At 39.9% G+C, this 12783-nt stretch overlaps 1 protein-coding gene across 5 annotated transcripts in view; it reads left to right on the forward strand.

Moving 5' to 3' along the window:
* The window catches only part of COL11A2 (collagen type XI alpha 2 chain), a 192864-nt gene that overhangs the window by 127925 nt on the left and 52156 nt on the right, over window positions 1-12783 (forward strand). For all 5 annotated transcript variants that reach the window (XM_073598238.1, XM_073598234.1, XM_073598235.1 and 2 more), the window contains 7 exons: window positions 3924-4031; window positions 4121-4174; window positions 4265-4318; window positions 8124-8168; window positions 8707-8760; window positions 10148-10192; window positions 10478-10531. In XM_073598238.1, the coding sequence (XP_073454339.1) occupies window positions 3924-4031; window positions 4121-4174; window positions 4265-4318; window positions 8124-8168; window positions 8707-8760; window positions 10148-10192; window positions 10478-10531 (414 nt within the window). The remainder of the gene's footprint in view (window positions 1-3923; window positions 4032-4120; window positions 4175-4264; window positions 4319-8123; window positions 8169-8706; window positions 8761-10147; window positions 10193-10477; window positions 10532-12783) is intronic.

The following is a 12783-nucleotide window of genomic DNA, read 5'->3' on the forward strand; positions in this document are numbered from 1 at the left end:
TACTTTCAAGACTTTGGGTAAAAGGTTATAACTTGCAGTAAGATCCTGAAAAAGTCAACTACTTACCACTTGATATGAATTAGAAAATAGGCAAATAAGGATATAACAGAGGAAAATTGAGATGGATACATAGGGGTTGATTTACTAATGGCAAACATGCTGTTCAGTTTGCAATGGAATTTTCACTTCACAAGGAAATTTCACCTTAGCTTAGGGAGTGTGGTGAAAATTCAAAGAATACCCAATCACGTGCAAGGAAAGAAAAACAGTATTTTTGCTTGCATGTGATTGGATTTTGGAAATCAGCAGAGCGTTGCCGCATTCACTAAGCCAAGAGTAATTCCCGTGCAAAGTGAACAGACTTTAGTAAATCAACCCCACAATGTCCATACAAGGAATATAGTTGCAATTTGACAAATGTACAGAAGGAATTTTATTATAAAATTGACAATGGTAGCTTGTCTAGGACCTTGGTTAAATTTTGATTTTACCAAATGGCAGAAATGTAACTGTTTTTAAATAATCGACAATTTTATGTAGCTTGCAATATAGTTTTGGTGTGGTCATATGATCATCCAGACCTGTTATGTGTTTATATTAATGGGTAAAAATGTAAATGGTAGTAGATATTTACAGAGAATTGGCTTAATCCACCATTAGCCTTTTTCAACCTATTTTACTTCCCAAGGAACTTTTGAAATAATTTTCAGATTCTTGAGGAACCCATTCTAAAAGGATGTTGCCTACAGGCCATGGAACATTAGCATAATCAATAAGTTGAAGAAAGTAAAAAAAAAACAAAAAAAACATGGTATACCTATCATTTTTAACACCAGGTCAGAAACGCTCTTATCAACCCCTATAAAATTATCTTAAGTCATATTCTTCAAATTAATAAGTGCAGAAAGACAGTAAAAAAAGGTGAAATTACCCCCTACATTGGAGGCTAGTGGAAAATTGCCCGCTTTCATTGATGTTCAGTGTAGCAGAAAGACCAATCCATCACTGCGCAAGGAATTTATAGCAACCTCCAAAGGAACCCTAGGGTGCCACGGAACCCTGGTTGAGAAATACTGGTCTGAGTGTTACTCCATTTTTTATTGCAGGGTAAGCCTTATTGATTAAATTGCTAATTTGCAGCCAGATGAAGCACTAGTTTTTAATGTCTGTAGGAAGTTACAGTGCACCCCCAGCATTATCCCTGCCTGTCTTGCCCTCTGACAGGCTCTACCACCATTTACTGATTTACTGGTCACCAGACTGATTCTTTTTGGATTTTATCAATATTTAAGGAATAATAAGCGTAGAATACAAACTCTCACAGTGCAGGTACAAAGCTTTTAAAAATTGTCCAGCAACATTTTGAAAGCCCCCAGAGCATATAGTAGGCTTTAGTAGACATTTAGGAAGCTTCAGCAATACTATTATTTGTTAAAAGCCTGGTAGAGCCAAATTAATGCTTATTCAAAGCAACAACCAACTCTCAGATCTGTATTCATAATTTCTAGGTTGGTGCTGAAGCAAAAAATAAAACTTAAAGATGGCAGCCTGACACGATTTAAATGTGATGTTAAAAGATGCTGAATGTATTGTTCTTCAGACTATAAAATACCCATATGTACTGACAGGGCTTTTTTTCTCAGAGGATAGGTGCAGGAACCCCTTGTCTCACCCCTTGTCTCTGCCCCACACCCATCGATCACTGTTACTTGGTTTCACCTTCTACCCACCTCCCAGTAATGCCCCTTTTAGAGAATACTGAACCTAGTATCATTTTGTGGTGCTAAGTAATTTGTATGGAATTTAATGATAACAAGAAAGGCAGTAAAATAGATTCCCGGTAGCTAGCAAAAATGGACCCGCCCAGCGACAAAAACCCCTGCAGCAATAGACTCCCAACAACCAGCATCAATAGACCCCTCCCTCAACAGTAGATCCTCCCAGCAACAATTATCCCCCTGCAACATAAGACCCACTTAAGCAACAAAAGATCCCCCACAAGTAACAATAGACCTCCCCAGAAGCAATAGACCCCTCCCACTGAAAAAAATAGGTCCCCTCCAGTAACAATAGATTTCCCAGCAGCTGTTATCAATAGACCCTCCACCACTCATACTCCAGCACATTACATATATTCATTCTGAAGATGCCGGAACTGCATTCCCCCCATGAATGAAAAAAAGCCCTGTGTACTGGGCCATAAGTTACCAGTATATAAATTTAGATCCAAAACTTTGGAGTACAATTATAGTTCTTCTTGTGGGGTCCATAGGGTACCATATATGTAGACATATCTGACATTAGAAAAATAACACTTTTATTGAATTGCGTTTCAGGTGCACATTGGTGTTGTAAAGTCTTTTTTCTTTTTATTTATGATTTGCTGTTTTTTTCTACTATTTATGTCCATTCAATGTGCCAATGGTCATTTTCACATAGTTACATAGTAGGTAAGGTTGAATAAAGACAATAGTCCATCCAGTTCAACCTGTGTAGGTGCACCATACCCCTGTATGTTGTGTTCTTTAAGATGCACATCCAAGAGTCTTTTAAAAATATCCATACTTCCTGCTGCCACCACCAATTGTGGAAAAGAGTTTCACAGCCTTATTGCCCTGACAGTGAAAAAACCCCTGCGCAGTTTAAGGTTAAACCTATTCTCCAATCTCATTGTGTGGCCCGCCCCGTGTCCTCTTACACTCCCTGAGACTGAATCGTTTTTCCCCTATGCTGGGATCACCATTGAGGTATTTGTAAATCGCTATCATATCCCCTCTCAAGCTTTGCTTCTGCAACGAGAATAGATTTAGTGCTTGTAGTCATTCCTCGTAATTGAGGTCCTCCAGTCCCCTTATTAATTTAGTTGCCCTTTTTTGGACTCTCGCCAGGTCAAGCACATGCCTTCTGAGGACTGGTGACCAGAACTGGATGGAGTACTCCAAATGTGGCCAAACCAGAGTTTTATAAAGTGGCAGGATTATCGTTTAATCCCTGGAGTATATCCCCTTTTTTATGCATGCTAAAATTCTGCTGGCTTTGGTAGCTGCAGCTTGAAATTGCATGCTATTGCTCAGTCAGTCATTTACTAGGATCCCCAGATCTTTCTCCATCCTTGATTCCCCCATCGGTTCTCCCCCTAGTGAGTAGTTTGCATTTATGCTTTTTGCCCCCAAGTGCATTACTTTACTGTTCTCCACATTAAACCTCATTTCCCATGTATTAGCCCAGTCAATTATTTTGTTTAGATCTTCCTGTAAAATTTCTGTATCCTGATGTGAAGTTATTGCCCTGCTTATTTTTGTGTCGTCTGCAAAAACTGGGATTGTGCTATTTATCCCATCCTCTATATCATTTATGAGTAAATTGAATAGAATTGGTCCCAAGACAGAACCTTGGGATACCCCCACTTGCCACTCCAGACCAGTCTGAGTACACATTATTTATCACCACCCTTTGGACACAATTTTCTACCCAATGTTAAAGAAGAACCCCCAGCCTAATTAACTCTCCTTTTTTACTTTAAGCAGTTGTAACAACCTTCATTTTAATTGATGGTCAGCTAACATGATAGCAGAGCTATGATGAAACCATGCATTGCACCTTTTTAAATGGTGAGCCCACCAGAGGAACAAAAATTTGATCATTTCTACATAGTTTATGACAGTTACACAACATTATAATGAATAGGTTTCTTAAAAAGAAAGGTTTGAAACAAAAAGTATTACTTGGTTATGTGACTATTTCTGAAGTAAATAGCTCAGTAGAGATGTACTTTTTTGTGACTCGCATCACTATAGGTAGTTCATAGGTTACAAATATACTGGTTCAGCCTGCTCTATGGCTGCCTGTACAGTGTGTTTAAGTCAGATTTTGCCATATTTAATTTGTTATTAAGCATGGTTCCTCATTTCTCTTCTATATAGGGTGAGGGTGGAGTTCCAGGCTCAAGAGGCGAGGATGGTCCTGAGGGCTCTAAGGGAAGATCGGGCCCCCCTGGCGACCCAGGTCCCCTTGGATTGTTGGGTGAGAAGGTGAGATGTGGCAGTGTCTGGTGTGTGTCCACCAACCCAAACAAACCAATAAGATCCATAACATAACATATGTCTATTGTGTCTTTCAGGGCAAGCTGGGTGTTCCAGGTCTGCCAGGCTACCCAGGACGTCAGGGGACGAAGGTGAAGGAGGGTTACAGCAGAACATAACGGGTATGCAGCACCCTCCTCTCTGCGCTGGTTTATAATCAACTCTGCCTTATATCGTTACAGGGATCTCTTGGCTTCCCAGGATTCGCAGGGGCCAACGGAGAGAAGGGAGCACGGGTATGGGAAACATTACCTATTCATATAGTGAAGCCTGTCCCATCTATACCGGAGGGCTGCTGTTACTTACATTATCTTTTACTATGTGTTTACATGGAGGTTCAAAAGGGCAAACATTCATTTATGTGTTCCTACCAAAAAAATAACCTTGTTCACGGGTTAAATTATAATGGTTTTTAGTAAAAAAAATCGTAGTTTTCGAATAGATCTGTTGCAGCATCACCTAAGCAGAATTAAAGTGCATGTATAGCTAGTTTTTTTTTTGGAGGGTAGAGTAGGGAAAGGAAGAAATGGACAAAGCGACTTGTCCCCATAATGAATGTATTTCTTAGAATAAAAATATTTTTTAAAAAGATATTCACAAGATTAGTAGAATAAAGTGCATATAGAACCCACAAACCAACAATCCACAAGGCTCTGATGATGCCTTACCGTACATTGCTGGCTGTTCAAAAAAGAACTCCAGGATGGTGTTAAAATCTGTACAATAGCCATATGTGGCTACTTCAGCAAAACCGCTAATGTGATTTTTCTTAAATGTGAACATTTTGTATAAATTTCATCGATGAAGTCATGTCCAGCCCAGCTTCTTCTTCAATCCTCAGGCTCTAGTAAGAGGGATCTCAGAAGCAGCGATGTCGCTTCCTGTTGGTGTTTGTCGCCGCTCACTGAGACTATAAATCCCATCATGCCCTGGGATTTAGTCTTGAGTGGGCGGGACCATGGGTGTGTGTACCGCAGACAGTTCTACTCATAGGACACCACTCCACACACATCGCTGCACACTCTTCTCCTACTTTAACATTTTGGTGATGAGACACTATACATTATCCCAGTGGTCTCCAAACTGTGGCCCGGGGTCCCTTTGCTTGGTTTTATTCGGCCCTCAGGGCATTATTCCCCTCCACTGTCAGCAACAGTGCGGCATAGTTCCTGCCAATGACACCAACAATGGGGCACTATTCCTCCCACTGACCATAATGATGGCATACTAATCCTCCCATTGACACCATTGATAGCACATTATTCATTCCATTGATACCAATGATGGTGAACTATTCCTCCCTTTGATACCAACAAAGGGGAACTATTACTCTCCCTAATACCAATCACGGGGCATTGTTTACTCCCTCTGACACGGGGACATTTCTACTCCCACTGGCCACAGTTCAGCCCCTCTAAAGTTTGAAGGGCAGTAAACTGGCCCTTTGTTTATTAAGTTTGGAGACCCCTGCACTTTCCTCACAGCTTTGGGAATTGAAGTTGTGATATTTTCATAACCTGCAGGCACAGACGGAGACTCCTAGTCTGTCAGTGAGGTCATAGGAGGCAGGACAGAGCAGTAGTCTCCTGGACAAAAACTAACATTGCAGCTCAGTGGGCGGGTCAGACCAAGCAGACTGAGATTCCCAGGTCCGCCCACTGCAGCGAACCGCGACATTCTTGCATTACAATGGACTAAAGGGGGAAATGTACAAGACCGGTGGCTGTGAGAAAAAAAAGGGCATATCAGCCACCGGTCAGTACAGTATATGTGGGGGATAGAGAGCCTTTCATGCAATAAAGAATGCTGGATTTCTCACTGGAAAGAGGACTATGTACCAGAACAGCAATGATTTCTTTAACAGTGTGGATGCACCTAAATTTGTATATAAGAGTTATGCTTTAAGCACTTTAGCTGGTGGTGCCTTGATTGACCGGGTTGTGGATTCTAGATGCAATTTATTCTACTAGTCTTGTGAATACTTTTTAAAAACTTTGTTTTTTTTATAACTGAGGCATTCTTGAAAAGGTGCTTTGTCCATTTCTACTGTTTTACAGACGTCCTTGTCTGTGATGCAAGCTGCCCATTCTCAAAGACACTTTGAAGTTTGAATGGGGGTCTACCGTGACTGTTTGGCGACGACTCTTTTATTTATTTTTGTCTATGTAGCACCCACAATTTACACAGCTTTTTACATATATATTGTACATTTACATTAGTCCTTGCCCCCCAAGGAGCTTAAAATCTAAGGACCCTAACTCACCTTCATTCATACACATACTAGGGCCAAATTAGACAGGAGGCAATTATCCTACAAGCATGTCTTTGGAATGAGGGAGAAAACCGGAGTACCTGGAGGAAACACACGCAGGCACAGGGAAAACATGCAGACTCCAGGCTGGTAGTGTCGTGGTTGGGATTCAAACCAATGACTTCAGTGCTGTCAGGCAGAAGTGCTAACCACTTAGCCACTGTGCTGCCCAGTTATTATTGTAGTTTTTGGTTATTTTCACTGCAACATTTACAATTTCAGACACCTGTATATTGTTTTTTTTACATATATAGAAAAGTAAATCCCTTATTTAGGGAATATTATCCCCTATTTATAACACAAGAAAAAAATTAATTGTTTTATTGTTCCTAGCACATGATTGGGTATTCTTTCCAATGCTTCACATTCACTTAATTAGATGAATATTCCTTTTCAATGTGAAAAATCCTCTGTAAAGTGAACATGCCCCACTCCTTTAGTAAACCACCCCCACTGAGTCAGACTTGGCCCATTGACTTGCACTGAGAAAGAGGAATGAGTAAAGTTGCCCATTTGAGAATCTTTAGACATGCATGAATAATCCAATCACCCTTAGGTTGTGGAATTAGTCCAAAGGGTCCATGGCTACTAATGATTTTATTGAAGGAACATTCCTGCTCATGTGAATAGAGGTAGAAGATTATTGCTACTGGCAGATGATGCTGGCCACTTTTCTCATGGGTGGATAGTAATAAAATGGGGCAGGACTTCTAACCTGGCCATTAGATATGCCACCTTACAGCAGCCAAATCACCATGAACATGACATCACTGTAGAGTTGCCACTTCATCCCTTTAAACCTGAACATATATGAATTACACAGGTTCTGAGGCTAATTAAATGCCGATAAGGCACCAAGTGAGTTTAATTACCACCTTAATCAGCCACAGAACCTGTGTAATTAATATGTGTTGGGTTTAAAGGGATGAGGTGGCAACCATACGTCACTGACCGATATGGATATGGGAAAAAAAATACTGGATTGTCACCTCATCTCTGCAAATAGCCTAAAAAACAAAAACAAAAAAAACACACTCACACAAAAAAAAACGACCTTAAAAAAAAGCATAACAGGCAACAGATTTTCTATAGTGGCCACATTTTAATCTATGCTAGACAGGTTCACTTCAGTCGACTTTGTGAGAGTTGACTATATATAGCAGTGATATTTTACATTGCATTGTTTGTCATGTGTTGCTGTGCAGTGTTGGATTGCAGCAGTGTTGCATCATTAGTAAAGATCATCCCACTGATTACTACTGAGCCATGACATCATTTGATGACAGGTTCACATTAATCAAATTTGATAGAGTAAATTCAGAAATTCAAGGATGACTATATATATATATATATATATATGTATATATATATATATATATATATATATATATATATATATATATATATATACCGGTATATAATTTTACATTGTAGTGTGTGTCTGTGTAGTGTTGGATTGCAATGAACACACTGGTTACTGCTAAGTTGCATCATTTGATGAGAGGTTCACTTTAAGTGGCTTTGATAAAGTAAATTCAGGGATGACTTTATTTATATACCTTATATACATATAATGTATAGTATTATTTTACATAGTAGTGTAGTGTTTGTCACGTGTTTCTGTGTAGTGTTGGATTGCAGCAGTATTTCAAACTATCTGTAATGGTCACAGTGATTACTGCTACGTTGCATCATTTGATGAGTGCGTTTCTGATTCCTTTTTCACATAGGGTTTGTCTGGAAAATCAGGTCCAAGAGGAGAGAGGGGCCCCTCGGTAAGTAACATTATCCTTATTTACTGAAGGTTTTTTAATAATTATCCGTATTTCTCAAAGGATCAAACTGTTACTATTAGTTATGTACTAAAGAAAAACATTGGAATTATATAGGTGGCTTTTTTTTTCCCTGGGTGTAGTTTACCTTAAAGAGAACCAGCCCATATGAACTCTATGTAAGAATATACATTTTCTGTCTTAAATTATTATAATTTTGCAAGCCTACTTATAAATGATGTGTATTTGCCCTATAACTGAAAGCAGACCTTCGTTTAAAAGTAAAAGTACCACTAATCTGCCTCCCCTCCTCTAACATATTTGGTAGTTTTGATTTTTTTGGGGGGAGCCTTTTTCTGACAGGTACCTGCTGCCACTTCCGCAATTCTTACCTGGTGAGAATTACAGACTTTTGGGCCACCTCCAACCTGCAACCTCCTGAGATGTGTCTGTCTCAGGAGGCTTTGGGACCAATCTAAGGCTTCATGTACACTTGGTGACATGAATAAAATGTAACTCTTATTTATTTTGTTTTTCTCAGGGACCCAGGGGACAGAGAGGACCAAGAGGAGCCACAGGAAAATCAGGACCAAAGGTTGTTCTTTTCAATGTTCTTACATCAATAATGCTACTTATTGTGTGTCTTGGTGGTTCATATGCTATGGTGTTTCTGCACATATATAATATATGTAGATATTCATATCATATATAGTATTTCTGTCACGCCTACCTCCAGCGTTGGTGGTCAGGCACCATAGCTGACTCTGTTTTCTTCACCTATAGCAGGCCCCTTTCTCATAAGGCAAGCAGGTCTAATGGTACTCGGTTGCCCCCACGTCTTATACACAATGTTATAGTGCCTGGCTACCACGCTGGGGCAGGCACGAACTAAGCAGAGCGAATAGGTACTTGCGGTTGGCAGACAGGTAGAGTGGTACAGTGACATTCTGGGTTCAGGGCAGGTAGCGTTCTAAGAGTAGTCAGGGTCACATCCATGGTCCAATCTTAGGTTGTCAACAAGGGGATCCAAACTAGCTGGCGGGGCAGTGCTCAGACGAAGATGAAGGTCATGGCATGGGAACAAGGAAGGAAAACAGGGAGCTTGAGGCATGTGTTGCAAACACTATGACAAACATGACACTGTGGGCTTGGCTGATTTAGAACATGTTTGAACACCACCCAGAGGCTGTGTCTACACCAATCACTCGGCAGGTGGACAGCCAGACAGGGAGAATGCAACTCAGCCAAAACTGGGATGCTGGAATGAGACCAGCAGCTGCCATTGAACGGCATGGAGCATTACATGCTCCTGACAATTTCTCTTTCATTTGTCACCATAGCCCCTTGTAGCATGCCTGTTAAGATTCCTGAAATCCCATGGACAATATAGTCCCACTTAGCGGAAGACAAGGCTGCCTGTTCAACCTGTTCTAATGCATAATGCTTGAATGAGTAGCAAAATGTCCTCACTATTCAAGTCCAGTTATATTTAGTTACTTTGACCAGGTGCAGCCTCCTGTTATATTTGCTTTACTTCAAGTTGTAAAATCAGTCAGCCAGAGAATGTATTCTGTAACAAGCACATTATAACATTTATGATGGCGGCACTTAGGCTTTCAAATCTCTTGCACTGTTTGGCTCACCATACAAACAGACAAGAATTTTCTATTTTCTAAAGTTTAATTCTCCCATAATGATGACTACAGACTAAGCTATTTCTACAGTTAGTAGGTATTATTGAGCATTTATGTATAGCGTAAGGAGTTTTTTGGTTTCATTTGGCCCATTACAATTTAAAGGGAATGGCTTCTGTGAACATTTTGTTTGTGTGTTTGTATGGATAATATCTTTTTTAATCTCACAGATGAACAGTCTGTAAATTAAAGAATTATTAATATGAGAAATGCTTAGAATTTAATTCTCATAGCATCTAAACAATCTTTGCAGAGCTAATTTTAATCATGTCTTGTCTGCTCTTTCAGGGTACATCTGGTGGTGATGGTCCATCAGGGCCACCAGGAGAGAGAGTAAGTCCATTTTGAAGGTTCCCTCAGGCAAGACCCGTATCTTAATCCTGTCCATTCTTTAACAAATTTGACACAATTACACACAGATTATTCTACCTCCAGCTTTGCTTTTAATGTACATCTCCCATGCTTGTCTATTGCTTACTCTTCATTATCTTTCATTCTTTAAATTACCACCTTTTCTAGGTCAACGATTATTCCTTTGTTGTGTACATAACATTTAAATTATTATATTTTTAAATTTATGGCTTTTGATATTGACATTTTCTTTTTAACTCCTGATAGGGTCTTCCTGGACCACAAGGTTCTAATGGGTTCCCAGGACCAAAAGGACCTCCTGTGAGTAGATCGATATTGTCTTTGGTGTTTTTGTTGCTTTAGTGGTATAGTTTCAGCTTTCTTGGTTTAAAGCTGCACTCCAGACACAATAACATTAGACTTGATTATTAATATTTCAGAATACCTGGCAAAGATGCTCAATTCCATTGATAGATGCCCCTGTGTAATATAGCACATTAAAAATGTTGCTTTATCCAGTGGTAGGGACCAGTCAATACTGTCTACTGTCCATTAACAGGGTGGCCGGTTATTTCATTAGCCCCTCAGCAGTTCTAGAGAGGGAGCAAACCAGGTGTAGAAGTTGGTTGTAGTGCATACAAGCTATGCCCACCAAGGACCTTGCTCTGCATAAGTCTATTCCCTTTGCCAATTTGTGGCTTATGTCCCCAGCCACCTCTGTGGATAACTCTGTAAAAAAAAACTCTGGAACAGTGTAAAAAAATGAAAGAGGGACCATCAGCTGTAGAGAGAGGTGGGACATTTATTTTAGCTACTTCCCAGACATGTGCTTTAAAGTGGATCTAAACCCTCCTATCCTTTTCAACAAAAGGAAGCTGCCATATTTGTCTCTGTTTGATCTGCAACTGCCATGGCACTGCACATGTGATCAGTTATGACACCAGCCATTTGATTGATTGACAGCTTGGTTGACAGCATAGGCAAATGTGACAGTTACCCAACATGCCTGGAATGTAACTGTTTTTAAAATACTAAGCGTATGATATACAAGTAATTTTGCCTTGTTTTGTGGTGAGACTGTGCTGGAATCACCACCCAACACAGTCCCACAACTGGGGTGAATGGGCCCCTAAAGGTGCATGGACCCTCATCCTTGCTTCATTTCCTATCGAGTCACTACCCAGAAAAGCTAGAATTTTCTTCCTGTATATTTGTTCCAACTTAATTTGTTCCAATCTAGGTAGTCACTAAATTGTAAACCAAAATTAGGGTTTACAGAGCTGGAGCTTGTACATTTATAAACAAGCCAGCAATGATTTTTTTTGACAGATTCCCTTTAGATGAGCATCTGAAGTGCCAATGTCCAGCTGAATTTAGTGTAATTGTGTTCTTTACCAATATATCACCATAGTTTTTTGGTACTACATTTGTTAGTGTTCTGTGTTGCCACCTGCAAGTTATAAACTGGCCATCAAGAAAAGGTACCCATCAATGCTGTGTGCGAGAATATCAGCAGAAACCCTCAGCCAAGAAATAGAAAAACTGGTCTGTTTTTAGATGATCAGTGTTTTTTCCCACAAGATACACTGATACCAGGGACATAAAGAAGCATGTCACACTTATCCAAACATGCCTGTTAGTAAAAATTGCTGTTGGTGGTAAGATCTTGTCCGCATGTCCTACAATCCTCCAATTGTTATGGCCGGTGCAACTGGTGATTGTACCTCTTACCTAATATTATCTAATAAAGAAGCACAACAATATCTATTTGATGATGGCAGTCCCACCACTGTAAAAATATGCAGACTTTTTTGACTTTCAATACTTTTATTGGAATTTTATACAAAGCCATCTAGAACAAAGGAGATCACTGTACAAAGCTAGCCAAGCGATAATTCAACATAAGCCCATTAGAACAATATAACGGTATGCCAAAATAACTCATAAACAAGATGTTCCAAGTGGGCCGTAGATGGGATCACAAGGATCCAAATTTGGTCCCCATCATTGCCAGGGGGCTTTTGTCCGCATTGCTAGGTTATAAAGCAATCAGCAGCACAGTTAAATGTAGAAAAAGATAAGAGTAGAGAGAATGAAGAGAAAAGAGAGGGGAAAGGGAGGGTTAAAGGATCACAGGTACTGTAGAGCCAGTCTACTTCACACCCAACAAGCTTAAAGGTCAATGTGTATATAGCATGCCAATGGTCCCCAAACTTTTTCAAAGCGTTTATTCGAGTCCTGAATAATATGAGCAAGTTTCTCATGGGACATAATCCATGAACTTTTTTGCCTTACTTGAGAGACAGGAACTGAGGCCTTGAGGAAGCAATTAGTTTAGCTGCCAGAAAAATATAGAAAACCAACCATTGATTGGATTGAGATACCTTCTCCAGTGGTTCATTCAAATAAGCAACCCATGGGGATTGTGGAATGTTGACACCAGTGACCCGTTAAAGAAGAGCGAAAATTCCGTTACAAAAGCCCAGCAGTCAAGGGCATTCCCACCAGATAGGAAACATAGTACCTTGTAATTGGCATCCTCTAAAACAAAGGCAAAACATTGGGATAAATTT

Source organism: Aquarana catesbeiana, linkage group LG09, assembly GCF_042186555.1.
Source record: "Aquarana catesbeiana isolate 2022-GZ linkage group LG09, ASM4218655v1, whole genome shotgun sequence".
NCBI classification, from domain to species: Eukaryota; Metazoa; Chordata; class Amphibia; order Anura; family Ranidae; genus Aquarana; species Aquarana catesbeiana.